Here is a 14,141-nt window from a genome sequence, read left to right as displayed (position 1 = left end):
AGAGAGAGAGAAAGAGGAAACATACAGAGAGAACGAGCAAACCTTTGCCCCTCTAGTCATGCGGTTTGGACACAACTGAAGACACACATGGCAAGCAGCCATTACATTTTGTAATGCTGGATGAGAGGGGGCCGCAAAGCCGCGCAGGGAGCATCTCAGCAGCTCTGGCCCTCTCCCCAGTACACCAATATCCTACAACATCCAGTTTAGCTTATATTTTGAAGTGCCCCCTTTATGGATGTGGAATCAAGCGTCGGAGGCAGTGCAATTTGGTCAAACCCGAAACACACCCCAGGTTTGATAAATCAGTCAGCTGCGAAAAAGTCGAACCATCGGTAAATAATAAAACAAAACAAATTGCCGGACTGTATCTCAAACTCCAGATGTTAATTCCGCCCCCCCCCCCCCCCCCCCCCCCCCCAATTATGGACCTTTGTGAAAAAGCTGGTTTTTAAAAACAAAATAAATCGTCTGATGCGACCAGAGGCTGACAGAAAACAAAAAAAAACCCAAATGTAACCACACTGTCAGCGTATACAAGTTTCAGTACAATGTCCCTTCAAGTAAGTTATTCACAAGTACACTCCTGCGGGCGAATGTTAACGCGTACACAAGGAAGGAAAAGGAACGTAAAGTGTCTGTGTGGGGTGGATTCACATCATTGCCGGCTCTGTGTCGCGCTCGCCCCCTTCAACGAGCAGACGGTCCCCCTCCCCTTGTCGCCCGAGGCAGCGGTTAGCAGTCGGACTTGTCCCCGGTGCCATTCGACATCCCAAAAAAAAAAAAACAAGGCATGTTAATCTTGCTCCGTCTCCCTCCTGCCGCCCTTCCTTGATCTTCGAGAATTCGTGTTTCGGGGGAGTTCAGGCGCACGCAAGTGAAATCCACCACACACCCAGTCGAACTCCAGACGAATCTCTTCCTTCAAAAGAGGAGGAAACTGTCTCCAGGCTATCTCATCTCTCTGCGTGACACGGGGCAGGGTGGAAGGCGGGCGGCAGTTCAGCGCCAGGAAGCGGCGGGTCGCTGTGTGATGGGCTCGAGGAGCGGGCGGCCGGGAGAACATGAAGTTGGAGCACAAGAAAAGCTGGCCGAAGCCCAGCCCGGGACAGACGCCAACGCGTCGAGGAATCTCGGCGCATCCAACCTTTCCAAAATAAAAAAAAAACCAAAGCCAGACACTTGACCACCTCAGGGTCAGGCGGAGAGAGAGATAGCTGCTTTAATTCACAAGTTGCCGAGGCGGGCGGGGACTGGGCTAGGTCAGCGGTACTCAGCGTATACAATCCCAGAGAGCGTTCTGTGCCTTTACAGTCCTCTGTTATCGTGTCAAAATCGCAGTTCTCTCTCCTCCACCCCCCTCCCCCTTGGCCTCCTTTTCTTACGTGGGAAACTTGCAAAAGTGGCCCCCCCCTCCATTCCCCGGTAACGTCCAAGGGCTCGGCCTGCAGAATCGCAACTGTAAGGAATCCCCCCACCCCAAAACGTAAGCGAGAGGGCAGCAGCCAGGAGAGGTTTCTCGTCCTGCTTCTAGCAACCATGAATAAGTTCCATCGGGGGGGGGTGGGGAGGGAAGAAAAGAGACGCGGCAGTTGGAACGCTGCACGGCGAACGGGGCCTCCCGTCCCCCTCAGGACGGTCCGTCGCTGACAACTGTAGCGAGCGCCACGGCGGAGCCGGGGCGCGGCTTGAGGTGCTGTCCGAGTGGTCCTACTTTGGCCGTGGAGGGGCGGTGGGAGAGCCCTGGACTGAAGCCGCCGGGAACGCTGGCACGGCCACTCCGCCGGACTGATACTGCGCCAACCCTGGAGGCGGGGGGGGCGTCCCGGCAGGATGGGCGTAGGCCGCCGCCGCGCCCGGCCGCTGCGTCGTCGTGGTCGTCGTGGTGGTGGTGGCGGTGTAGGCCATTCCAGGAATCCCGCCGTACTGGCACAAGCTCGGGAGGCCGTAAGTCACGCCGCCCGGGAAAGAATTCGGCAGAGGGGCCCCTTGTGGCAGCGGCAACCCCTGACCTTGCGATCCGGATGAGATCCAACCGACGTTACAGGATTGGGAAACTCCCTGGAGGAAGAGAACAAAAAGGAAAAAGGGAGAGGGTTAGTCGAGGACAGTCACGTCTCCAACGTGGGCGGTGCAAGCGTCCGGATCTGTCCATTTTGCAGATAACGTTTTGCCCCCTTCTTTGTTTATTGGGCTACTTGGCTAAGGGGAGTCAGAGCGACAGTCAGAGCTACACTCGAGCATTTACAACCATCCCAGTGCTCTCTCCGGCCGGCCGGCCGCCAGCCTTCCACCCTCCGTAAACTCCAGCTCATCCAAAACTCTGCAGCCCCGTATCCCAACTCACACCGACTCCTGTGCGCCCATCACCCACCCTGTGCTCGCTGACCGACATCGGCTCCCCGTCCTGGAACGCCTCGATTTTAAAATTCTCCATCCCCGTGTTCCAATCCCCCCCGCCCCATTCTCTGTCACCTCCTCCAGCCCCGACAAGGCTCCGAGATCTCTGCGCTCCTCCAATTCCGGCCTCTTGCGCATCCCCCCGATTTCCGTCGCTCCGCCGTTGGCGGCCGTGCCTTCAGCTGCTGAGGTCCGAAGCTCTGGAATTCCCTCCCTAAACCTCACTCTCCTCCTCAAAACAGACCTCTGACCAAGCTTTTGGTCACCTGTCCTAATATCTCCTTACGTGGCTCTGTCAATTTTTGACTGATTTACGCTCCTGTGAAGCGCCCTGGGACGTTTTACAGTGTTAAAGGCGTGATATAAATGCAAGTTCTTGGTGTTGCATTACAATCCCACAGGTTGTGCAGGACACCGGCCTAGGTTGACGCTGCAGGAATTTAATGCTCGATTCACAGTGAGTACAATGTTGCTTGGCAACGATTCCTGTTTTGCTTTCATCAGGACCACAGAGGAAGCAGAGGAAGAGGCGGCCACTTGGCCCGTCGCGCCTGTGCTGTCTCTCTGCAAGAGCTCTCCACCTCTCTGTCCTCTTGCCATTCGGCCCCTCGCGCCTGTGCTGTCTCTCTGCAAGAGCTCTCCACCTCTCTGTCCTCTCGCCATTCGGCCCGTTGCGCCTGTGCTGTCTCTCTGCAAGAGCTCTCCACCTCTCTGTCCTCTCGCCATTCGGCCCCTCGCGCCTGTGCTGTCTCTCTCTGCAAGAGCTATTATTTCGGCTTCAAACTCCTTCCCCTTTCCCCAAACCCTTTTTAAAATTTTCTCTTTCAACTATTTATTCACTTGTCTTTTAAAACCTAGAACTAGGGGGCATAATCTTAGAATAAGGGGCTGCTCTTTCAAAACTGAGATGAGGAGAAACTTCTTCACTCAGAGGGTAGTGGGTCTGTGGAAGCTGTGGAAGCTACATCATTAAATAAATTTAAAACAGAAAGAGACAGTTTCCTAGAAGTAAAGGGAATTAGGGGTTACGGGGAGTGGGCAGGAAATTGGATATGAATTTAGATTTGAGGTTAGGATCAGATCAGCCATGATCTTATTGAATGGCGGAGCAGGCTCGAGGGGCCGACTGGCCTACTCCTGCTCCTATTTCTTATGTTCTTATGGATTCTGCTCCCACCCCTGTTTCTGGTAGCACATTCCATATCCTAATAACCTTCTGCGTAAAAAAAAAACTAAATCCTCCAACCACCCCCTCCGTTCTTCTGACGATCTTTAGATCCTCCAGTTGCCGACCCACCAACCAGTGAAGAGAGTGTTTATTTCCCCCCAATTTACCTTATCAAAACCTCTCTTATTTTGAGCACCTAGAATTGTAGAAAGTTTGAAGCACGGAAGGAGGCCATTTGGCCCATCGAGTCCGTGCCGGCTCCATGCAAGAGCAATCCAGCTAGTCCCACTCCCCCGCCCTGTCCCCGTGGCCCTGCAAATTTTTTCCTTTCAAGTACTTATCCAGTTCCCTTTTGAAGGCCGTGATCGAATCTGCCTCCACCACCCCCTCGGGCAGTGCATTCCAGATCCTAACCACTCGCTGTGTTTAAAAAGTTTTTCCTCGTGTCACCTTGGGTTCTTTTGCCAATCACCTCCACCAGATCTCTTCACCCCCTCCGTTCTAATACAATGTGCCTCACTTTCTCTCATCTCTCCGCTTCAACATTATCTTTGTGAATCAGAACTGGAGGGAGTGAAGGCAGAGCGCAATGGGATTAGATTCTGGATTGCTCGCGCAAAGAGCTGGTACAGATACGATGGGCCGAATAGCCTCCTTCTGCACTGTAAGCCTCTTCATAAAGACAGCCTTGCATTGCTGCAGCGCCTTTCGTGACCTCAGGACGTCCCAAAGCGTTTTGCAGCCAATAAAGTACTGCTTGAAGTGCGGTCACTGTTGTAACGTAGGAAACGCGGCAGCCAATTTGCGCACAGCAAGATCCCACAAACAGCAACGTGATAAATGACCAGATAATCTGGTTTTTTTTTAAAGGTGATGTTGGTTGAGGGATAAATATTGGCCCCAGGACACCGGGGAGAACTCCCCCCCCCCCCCCCCCCCCCCCCCCCACCACCTCCCACTCTTCTTGCAATAATGGCCGTGGGATATTTTACGTCCATCTGAGGGCAGACGGGGGCCTCGGTTTAACGTCTCATCCTACGGTTCGTTTTGGGGGGGGGGGGGGGGGGGGGGTGGGAGGGTTGTTATTTTATTTTCTACTTACATCGCAGAGTTGCTGCCAGCTCTCCAGGTCCTGCCTGTACTGAATCTGTTTGATCTCGTTCAGGCTGGGCTTCAGACTGGCGGCTTCAATCCGTTCCTTGGCCCAGTCGTCCACGAGCTTGTGCAGGTCGTCAGTGAACATCCCTTTCTTGGCTCCGGCAGCCTGCTGGGAATTGTAGGAATCCGTACAGCGAAAAGATCCTGGAGCGAGGAGGGGAGAACAAACGTCACCGGACCTCACCGACGCGGAACATATCGACAGAGCAGCTCGGAGGTTTTTTTAAAAAAATATTCACCAACAACTTGCATTTATCCAGCGCCTTTAATGTAGTAAAACGTCCCGAGGAGCTTCACAGGAACGTAAATCAATCAAAATCTGACACTGAGCCACATAAGGAGATATTAGGACAGGTGACCAAAAGCCTGGTCAAAGAGGGAGGTTTTAAGGAGCGTCTTAAAAGGAGAGTGAGAGAGAGGCGGAGAGGTTTAGGGAGGGAATTCCAGAGCTTAGGGCCCAGGCAGCTGAAGCGATGAAAATCGGGGGATGCGCAAGGGCAGAGATCTGGGAGGGTTGTAGGGCTGGAGGAGGTTACAGAGGTAGGGAGGGAAGCGAGGGCCATGGAGGGATCTGAATGCAAGCTTGCGAATTTTAAAAATCGTGGCGGTGTATCAAGTGTCGATGGGCTATTCTACTGTGGGGGGCACCAGAGCCAAGCCCAAAGCCTGCGCTCACCTGGCGTACACACCCACACACAATTTCCAACAGGGGTCACTGGATAGTGATCAGGAGGCGGAACCTTGGCCGATTCCCCCCTCCCTAATTCAGGAACGATGAGGCCAGATGCAGTGCCCCGACTGCCAGCCCAGCTGAGATCGGGTAATTCATAGAATCATACAGTACAGACGGAGGCCATTCGGCCCATCGTGCCTGTGCCGGCTCTCTCCCCTGCTCCCACTCCCCAACAACCCTGCAATTTTTATCCCCCCCCCCCCACTTCAAGTATTTCTCCAATTCCCTTTTGAGAGTTATTATTGAACCTGCTTCCACCGCCCTTTCAGGCGGCGAATTCCAGATCGTAACAACCCGCCGCGTAAAATAAATTCTCATCTCTGCCTCGGGGTTCTTTTCCGGCTGGAGATTGGACCTGCGACCGCCCGGGATAAACTCCCTGTCCCATCGGGTGGAGAGTTCGCCCTGTGCCGCTTGCTGTAGCCACAACTACCCGCACCTTGGTTCAAGGCTGTTCGTGCGGCCTCGTTCCACAACTGGTGCAATGATCATCGGCTGCATGGGTTTCTTTTCTTCCTTGCTCACTTCAGGGGTGGGACCTCCAGCTCATTTATCCCCCTCCCCAGCCCCGGGGGCGCACAGGGGTCTGGAGAGGAGTTGTCTTCGCACAAACTGGATCATATCCGACTAACAGAGCACACTGGAGACATGCAGCAGCGGGTCCTGCAACACTCGCTCTCCAATGCCGGACCCCTTCACGACCACACACAAATAGGCCCAGAGTTTCAGCGCTCTGCGTCCAATGATGTAGAATTTACAGCACTGGAACAGGCCATTCGGCCCATCTGGTCTGTGCCGGTGTTTATGCTCCACACGAGCCTCCTCCCTCCCTACTCCTACTCCATCTCACCCTATCACCATATCCTTCTATTCCTTTCTCCCTCATGTGTTTATCCAGCTTCCCCTTAAATCCATCTCTGTTATTCCCCTCAACCACTCCCTGTGGGAGTGAGTTCCACATTCTCACCACTCTCTGGGTGAAGAAGTTTCTCCTGAATTCCCGATTGGATTTATTACTGACCATCTTATATTTATGGCCTCTAGTTCTGGTCTCCCCCCACAAGTGAAGACGCCTCCTTTACGTCGACCCTATCGAACCCCTTCATAATTTTAAAGACCTCAATCAGGTCACCCCTCAGCCTTCTCTTTTCTGGAGAAAAGAGCCCCAGCCTGTTCAGCCTTTCCTGATGGTTAGAACCTCTCAGCTCTGGGATCAATGTTGTGAATCTTTTATGACGTGCTTCATCACCTGAGCAGCGTCGATCTGCGAAGCGGCATTTCCCCCCCCTCAGCCTGGCCGACACTGCAGCTCCTGCTCACCTGTACTGGTGGGGGTGGCGTTCAGCGAATGGGACTTGGAGTTGCGGATCCTTTTATTGGCTGCCCTAGGCCGCCGGCTAGGTGGGGAGTAGGCATGCAGGGACTCCTCCGACCACTCCTTGGCTCCGCGAAGGCGCTTGTACAGCTCCTGGAGCTCCCGCTTCTGCTGGGCTTTGAGGTACACCACTTCCTTTATGTGCCTGTCACACGAGAAGGGGAAGAAAGAGAGCGGGTCAGTGCTACTCAACTTTAAAACCGCGCCTGCCTTTGGTTACCCCCAGACTCTACTATTCCGACGCTCTCCCCTCACCGGCCTCCCATCTTCCACTCTCCGTAAACTCCAGCTCATCCAAAACTCTGCTGCCCCCGTATCCTAACTCGCACCAGGTCCCGTTCACCCATCACCCCACTGTGCTCGCTGACCTGCGGTGGCTCCCGGTCCGGGAACGCCTCGATTTTAAAATTCTCATCCTTGTTTTCAAATCACCTCCCTGGCCCTCACCCTCTCCCTATCTCTGTAACCTCCCCCAGCCCGACAACCCTCCCAGATCTCTGCGCTCCTCCAATTCCGGCCTCTTGCGCATCCCCCGATTTCCATCGCTCCCTCGTTGGCGGCCGTGCCTTCAGCTGCCTCGGCCTTAAGCTCTGGAATTCCCTCCAGAAACCTCTCCGCCTTTGAGCCACTCCTTAAAACCTACCTCTTTGACAAAGTTTTTGGTCACCTGTCCTAATATCTCATTATGTAGCTCGGTAACAATAATGACAATAATGTTCCTGTGAAGCACCTTGGGACGTTTTACTAGGTTAAAGGCTCTGCATAAATGCAAGTTGCAGCTAATCTGTTTTTAGGTGGTGTTGATTGAGGAGGGGATGTCGGCCCAGGAGTTGGGAAGGGTTTAACTCCAGCTAGCCTTGCTGTTGGGGAAAGAGGGGAGGCGCGCGGGGGGGGGGAAAGAGGGGAGGCGCGCGGGGGGGGGGAAAGAGGGGAGGCGCGCGGGGGTGGGGGAAAGAGGGGAGGCGCGCGGGGGGGGGAAAGAGGGGAGGCGCGCGGGGGGGGGAAAGAGGGGAGGCGCGCGGGGGGGGGAAAGAGGGGAGGCGCGCGGGGGGGGGAAAGAGGGGAGGCGCGCGGGGGGGGGAAAGAGGGGAGGCGCGCGGGGGGGGGAAAGAGGGGAGGCGCGCGGGGGGGGGAAAGAGGGGAGGCGCGCGGGGGGGGGAAAGAGGGGAGGCGCGCGGGGGGGGGGAAAGAGGGGAGGCGCGCGGGGGGGGGAAAGAGGGGAGGCGCGCGGGGGGGGGGAAAGAGGGGAGGCGCGCGGGGGGGGGAAAGAGGGGAGGCGCGCGGGGGGGGGAAAGAGGGGAGGCGCGCGGGGGGGGGAAAGAGGGGAGGCGCGCGGGGGGGGGAAAGAGGGGAGGCGCGCGGGGGGGGGAAAGAGGGGAGGCGCGCGGGGGGGGGAAAGAGGGGAGGCGCGCGGGGGGGGGAAAGAGGGGAGGCGCGCGGGGGGGGGAAAGAGGGGAGGCGCGCGGGGGGGGGAAAGAGGGGAGGCGCGCGGGGGGGGGGAAAGAGGGGAGGCGCGCGGGGGGGGGAAAGAGGGGAGGCGCGCGGGGGGGGGAAAGAGGGGAGGCGCGCGGGGGGGGGAAAGAGGGGAGGCGCGCGGGGGGGGGAAAGAGGGGAGGCGCGCGGGGGGGGGAAAGAGGGGAGGCGCGCGGGGGGGGGAAAGAGGGGAGGCGCGCGGGGGGGGGAAAGAGGGGAGGCGCGCGGGGGGGGGAAAGAGGGGAGGCGCGCGGGGGGGGGAAAGAGGGGAGGCGCGCGGGGGGGGGGAAAGAGGGGAGGCGCGCGGGGGGGGGGAAAGAGGGGAGGCGCGCGGGGGGGGGGGAAAGAGGGGAGGCGCGCGGGGGGGGAAAGAGGGGAGGCGCGGGGGGGGGGGGAAAAGAGGGGAGGCGCGCGGGGGGGGGGGGGAAAAAAGAGGGGAGGCGCGCGGGGGGGGGGGGAAAAAGAGGGGAGGCGCGCGGGGGGGGGGGGGAAAAGAGGGGAGGCGCGCGGGGGGGGGGGGGAAAAGAGGGGAGGCGCGCGGGGGGGGGGGGAAAAGAGGGGAGGCGCGCGGGGGGGGGGGAAAAGAGGGGAGGCGCGCGGGGGGGGGGGAAAAGAGGGGAGGCGCGCGGGGGGGGGAAAAGAGGGGAGGCGCGCGGGGGGGGGAAAAGAGGGGAGGCGCGCGGGGGGGGGAAAAGAGGGGAGGCGCGCGGGGGGGGGGAAAAGAGGGGAGGCGCGCGGGGGGGGGAAAAGAGGGGAGGCGCGCGGGGGGGGGAAAAGAGGGGAGGCGCGCGGGGGGGGGAAAAGAGGGGAGGCGCGGGGGGGGAAAAGAGGGGAGGCGCGCGGGGGGGGGGAAAAGAGGGGAGGCGCGGGGGGGAAAAGAGGGGAGGCGCGCGGGGGGGGGGAAAAGAGGGGAGGCGCGCGGGGGGGGGAAAAGAGGGGAGGCGCGGGGGGGGGAAAAGAGGGGAGGCGCGGGGGGGGGAAAAGAGGGGAGGCGCGGGGGGGGGAAAAGAGGGGAGGCGCGGGGGGGAAAAGAGGGGAGGCGCGGGGGGGAAAAGAGGGGAGGCGCGCGGGGGGGGAAAAGAGGGGAGGCGCGGGGGGGAAAAGAGGGGAGGCGCGGGGGGGGAAAAGAGGGGAGGCGCGGGGGGGGAAAAGAGGGGAGGCGCGGGGGGGGAAAAGAGGGGAGGCGCGGGGGGGGAAAAGAGGGGAGGCGCGGGGGGGGAAAAGAGGGGAGGCGCGGGGGGGGAAAAGAGGGGAGGCGCGGGGGGGGAAAAGAGGGGAGGCGCGGGGGGGGAAAAGAGGGGAGGCGCGGGGGGGGAAAAGAGGGGAGGCGCGGGGGGGGAAAAGAGGGGAGGCGCGGGGGGGGAAAAGAGGGGAGGCGCGGGGGGGGGAAAAGAGGGGAGGCGCGGGGGGGGAAAAGAGGGGAGGCGCGGGGGGGGAAAAGAGGGGAGGCGCGGGGGGGGAAAAGAGGGGAGGCGCGGGGGGGGAAAAGAGGGGAGGCGCGGGGGGGGAAAAGAGGGGAGGCGCGGGGGGGGAAAAGAGGGGAGGCGCGGGGGGGGGAAAGAGGGGAGGCGCGGGGGGGAAAGAGGGGAGGCGCGGGGGGGAAAGAGGGGAGGCGCGGGGGGGAAAGAGGGGAGGCGCGGGGGGAAAGAGGGGAGGCGCGGGGGGGAAAGAGGGGAGGCGCGGGGGGGAAAGAGGGGAGGCGCGGGGGGGAAAGAGGGGAGGCGCGGAGGGACACGGTGGGGGGGGGGTGGGGGGGGGAAAGAGAGCGAGAGCTTCATCAGGAGTGTTGCTGTGAACGTAGGGTGATGTCAGTGTCGATCTGTACCCTGTGATCCCCTCACTTACTTCTCCCGCAGCCGTTGCAGTTCCCGCTTCAGATCCTCGTCCTCTATCTCGGACTCGTCGTTGCTGCTGGTGGGGGAGGAGGGCGAGTTGCAGAGGGCCAGGCCACGCTGACGCCCCTGCTGACCCTCCTCCGGCGCCAGCCGCGTTCCGGGGCACACCCCCGCCTCGTCCGCTGGAACGGACGGATCGCTGTCCGTGCTGGGCTGCTCGCAGAAGGTGCCGCCCCGCCTGATGTCCTTCAGCCACTGGCTGTTGGCGGACTGGACGCTGCCGCCCGACTGCCGGTCCTCCTGATCACAGCCAGCGGCCAGGTAGAGCAGGTCGTTCTCGTACCAGCCCAGCGGTGAAGCGAAGCGACCGTCGGGTGTGCCGCCGGCCAAGAACTGACCGCGCGCCTCCTCCTGCGGCGGTTCTCGGGGCTCGGCCGCTGCCTTGGGCTGGACAACGGCCCCCGGGGAGGTCAAATCTTCCTTGGGGTCAGCTGTCGTCGCGTCGATCCCGGCGGCCTCTGGCTCACCCGGTGGAACAGCTCCCTCGGGGTGCAGAGCAGACGTGGAAACCTGAAGGTGGGAGAGAGAGAGGGGGGCGTGTTACGGAGACCCTACAAAGCCAGATTAGACGTGCGCGCACACACACCTCCAGTGTTCCTTCACCCACCCCCTCCCTTGTTTTAAATGTGGCGGATTTTGGACTTTTCAATACCACTTTTGAAGGAAAACGAAAGAATTGGCTGGAAACCTGCGAAAGGAGCGCAGTTTGGTTCGAAGCATTAAGCCAAGAAGGGGACGGTTAAACTGACTGTTCACGGCGGCATGCTGGGAAGGTTGGCCAACTTCGAAAAGTCTTAATCAGACTGTCTGAAAGGCTACGGATAAGGAGGCCTTGACAGACTGTTCATAGAAACAGGAGTAGGCCATTCAGCCCCTTGTGCCTGCTCCGCCATTTGATACGATCATGGCTGATCTGTGATCAAGCTCCATATATCTGCCTTTGGCCCATAACCCTTAATACCTTTGGTTGCCAAAAAGCTATCTATCTCAGATTTAAATTTAGCAATTGAGCTAGTATCAATTGCCGTTTGCGGAAGAGAGTTCCAAAACATCGTAAGCATCGGTCTGTGTAACCATTGGGTGGGGGGATGGGGGGAGACAGAGAGAGAGAGAGAGAGAGAGAGAGAGAGAGAGAGAGAGAGAGACACACAGAGAGATAGATTACTGGAAAGCTGGTCTTTGTCAGTGAGAGTGGTACATGAACAGCCATTCTGAAGTGAAAGACGAGACAGACCAACCAATATCACTAAAATAAAACCGATCTGGTCATTATCACACTGCTGTCCGCAAAATGGCCGCTGCGTTTCCTATATTACAAAAGTGACTACACGTCAAAAAGTACTTCCTCGGCTGTGGAGCGCTTTGGGACATGCTGAGGTGGTGAAAGACACTGTGGAAATAGAAGACTAGTCTCTCTTTTCTCGCTGTCGGGGCTCAAAAGTGAAAAATGGCCCCTTGGGCGAGGTATTGGATGGCGGCCAGGGCAGCAAGCATTGGGAATCAGCACCTCTCGGGTACAGGGAGGAGATTCAAACAAAAACACAACTTGCAGCAATTAAAACATTCCCGACGGGGAGACACACCTGAAATCGCCCGACTTGTAACTGCATGGGGGATTGGTCATCGATGAAGACACTGAACGAGCCGCTTTGTTCCAGCTGAGATGGATCTTTTCCTCCCCTGGTGATCCGACTGTCTCCAGCTGCACAGGACACACAGAATATAACACGGGCAACTAACGGCAGAGCCAGAAACTCACCGGTGCATCTCCCGTGCCATTTGGCAGCAGAACGTGGGAGACACGACCCGAGAATTACACCATGAAACAAACAATCTCAGCATTTTGCAACCATTCAGCCTGTCTCAATGCGTGACCCTGCTGCTGTGGGAGGAGCCATCCGTTAGCTGGCCTAGCCCTGGAAGACCACAAGGGCCAATTGCTGTGAATTAGGATATCCAGCCAATTCCTCTTAGGACAATTTGGGTCAATTTGAGATTCATAGCTTTCTGCACAGATTGGCAGCTACTTGTAAATCCACCCCTCAAAAGGTCAGAAAGTCAAGCAGGAAATAATTGGCTCTTTTTTAAAAATAATACTGGTTTGCAGTTTTATATATCTTTGTGGAGTCTTGGAAAGTCCTGGTAATAATTCTCCCCGCCTCGAGCGTCATCATATTGGTCACAGTAAGGCCTGAAAGGTCCATGGTGACAGGCCCTGTCTTTCCCCCCACCCCCCTCCCCATTAAATGACCCACGAACAACGTAAGGATCGGATTTGGAACGTAAAATTCTGCTGCCAGTACTTGCGGACTCCCAGTCTTTTCTGACGCAGTTGGCGTTTATAGCTTTTGCGAAATATTGCAGGAGGGGCAGCAGCTGTGATGTCAGCAACGTGCATGCACCTGCACCCAGTGAATGACCCAAGGGGTCAACAGGAAGAGAATCAGGAGATCGAGCAAGGAAAAACTATGCAGCAGGAAGAAAAACACGATATGGAAACAGAATACTTTCTCCACATGTTTCAGCATCAAACACTCCCAGGGCAGGTACAGGGTTAGATACAGAGTAAAGCTCCCTCTACACTGTCCCATCAAACACTCCCAGGGCAGGTACAGGGTTAGATACAGAGTAAAGCTCCCTCTACACTGTCCCATCAAACACTCCCAGGGCAGGTACAGGGTTAGATACAGAGTAAAGCTCCCTCTACACTGTCCCATCAAACACTCCCAGGGCAGGTACAGCACGGGTTAGATACAGAGTAAAGCTCCCTCTACACTGTCCCATCAAACACTCCCAGGGCAAGTACAGCACGGGTTAGATACAGAGTAAAGCTCCCTCTACACTGTCCCATCAAACACTCCCAGGGCAGGTACAGCATGGGTTAGATACAGAGTTAAGCTCCCGCTACACTGTCCCATCAAACACTCCCAGGGCAGGTACAGCACGGGTTAGATACAGAGTAAAGCTCCCTCTACACTATCCCATCAAACGCAATCCGATTAGTGCCAACTGTGCCCAGACGATTAAAAATATAGCAGACTGAAAAACAAAAGCCCTGAAAATCCTTTGCATGATGCTTGATTTTGGTGGCTGGGGGAAGGGTGGAAAAATAACAGAAGAGGATTGCAGGTGTGAGTCTGTCCCCATTACGCTCTAGTGGAGCACAGCAACGCTCAGCCATCCCCATAACTGTGGGGTATTCGATATCTGATGACTCACTGGGTACTGATCAACCTGCTTTGTATTCCATCTTCTCCTGTGAATAGATGCATTGGTATTAACGGGCTAAAAGGGTTAAATTATGAGGACGGGTTGCACAGACTAGGCTTGTATTCCCTCGAGTGTAGAAGATTAAGGGGTGATCTAATCGGGGGGTTTAAGATGATTAAAGGATTTGATAGGGCAGGTAGATTTCCTCTGGTGGGGGGAGTCCAGAACAAGGGGGCTTAACCTTAAAATTAGAGCCAGGCCGTTCAGGGGTGATGTCGGGAAGCATTTCGTCACACCAAGGGGGAGTGGAAATCTGGAACTCTCTCCCCCAACCCCCAACAAAAAAGCTGTTTGATATTTCAAAATGGAGATTGATAGATTTTTGTGAGGTAAGGGGTAACTGAACCAAGGTGGGTAGATGGAATTAAGATACAGATTAGCTGTGATCTAATTGAATGGCGGAACAGGTTCGAAGGGCTGAATGGCCTCCTCCTGTTCCCGTTTAGGAGCACACTAAACCAGCCTGCATAGAGACGGAAGATATTTGAATATCCTGTTTCGCAGAGATTTTATTTCTGCAAATTGCCCCCGAATTCTCCAACTCCCACCCCCCCTCATTTTTAAAAGTTCCTAAATTAAGCCTGAAAAATTCCTGGGACTTTTTTTTCCCCCCCCCCAAATCAATCTTAAAAAAAAAGCAGCTACAAAACGAATACGTTACACACCAAT

At 57.0% G+C, this 14,141-nt stretch overlaps 1 protein-coding gene across 1 annotated transcript in view; it reads right to left on the bottom strand.

Moving 5' to 3' along the window:
• Positions 1 to 433: 433 nt before the first annotated feature.
• LOC137306803 (serine/threonine-protein kinase WNK3-like) overlaps positions 434 to 14,141 on the bottom strand; it is an 85,344-nt gene continuing 71,636 nt past the window's right edge. Inside the window, exons 19-23 of the mRNA XM_067976186.1 lie at positions 11,786 to 11,904; positions 10,153 to 10,712; positions 6,780 to 6,979; positions 4,671 to 4,870; positions 434 to 2,061 (exon numbers count right to left, since the gene is read on the bottom strand). Coding sequence (XP_067832287.1) covers positions 1,711 to 2,061; positions 4,671 to 4,870; positions 6,780 to 6,979; positions 10,153 to 10,712; positions 11,786 to 11,904 — 1,430 coding nt within the window. The 3' untranslated portion in view covers positions 434 to 1,710. The remainder of the gene's footprint in view (positions 2,062 to 4,670; positions 4,871 to 6,779; positions 6,980 to 10,152; positions 10,713 to 11,785; positions 11,905 to 14,141) is intronic.

Source organism: Heptranchias perlo, chromosome 45 (genome assembly GCF_035084215.1).
Source record: "Heptranchias perlo isolate sHepPer1 chromosome 45, sHepPer1.hap1, whole genome shotgun sequence".
Taxonomy (NCBI): domain Eukaryota; kingdom Metazoa; phylum Chordata; class Chondrichthyes; order Hexanchiformes; family Hexanchidae; genus Heptranchias; species Heptranchias perlo.
This window is presented reverse-complemented; position numbering and strand designations above follow the sequence as displayed.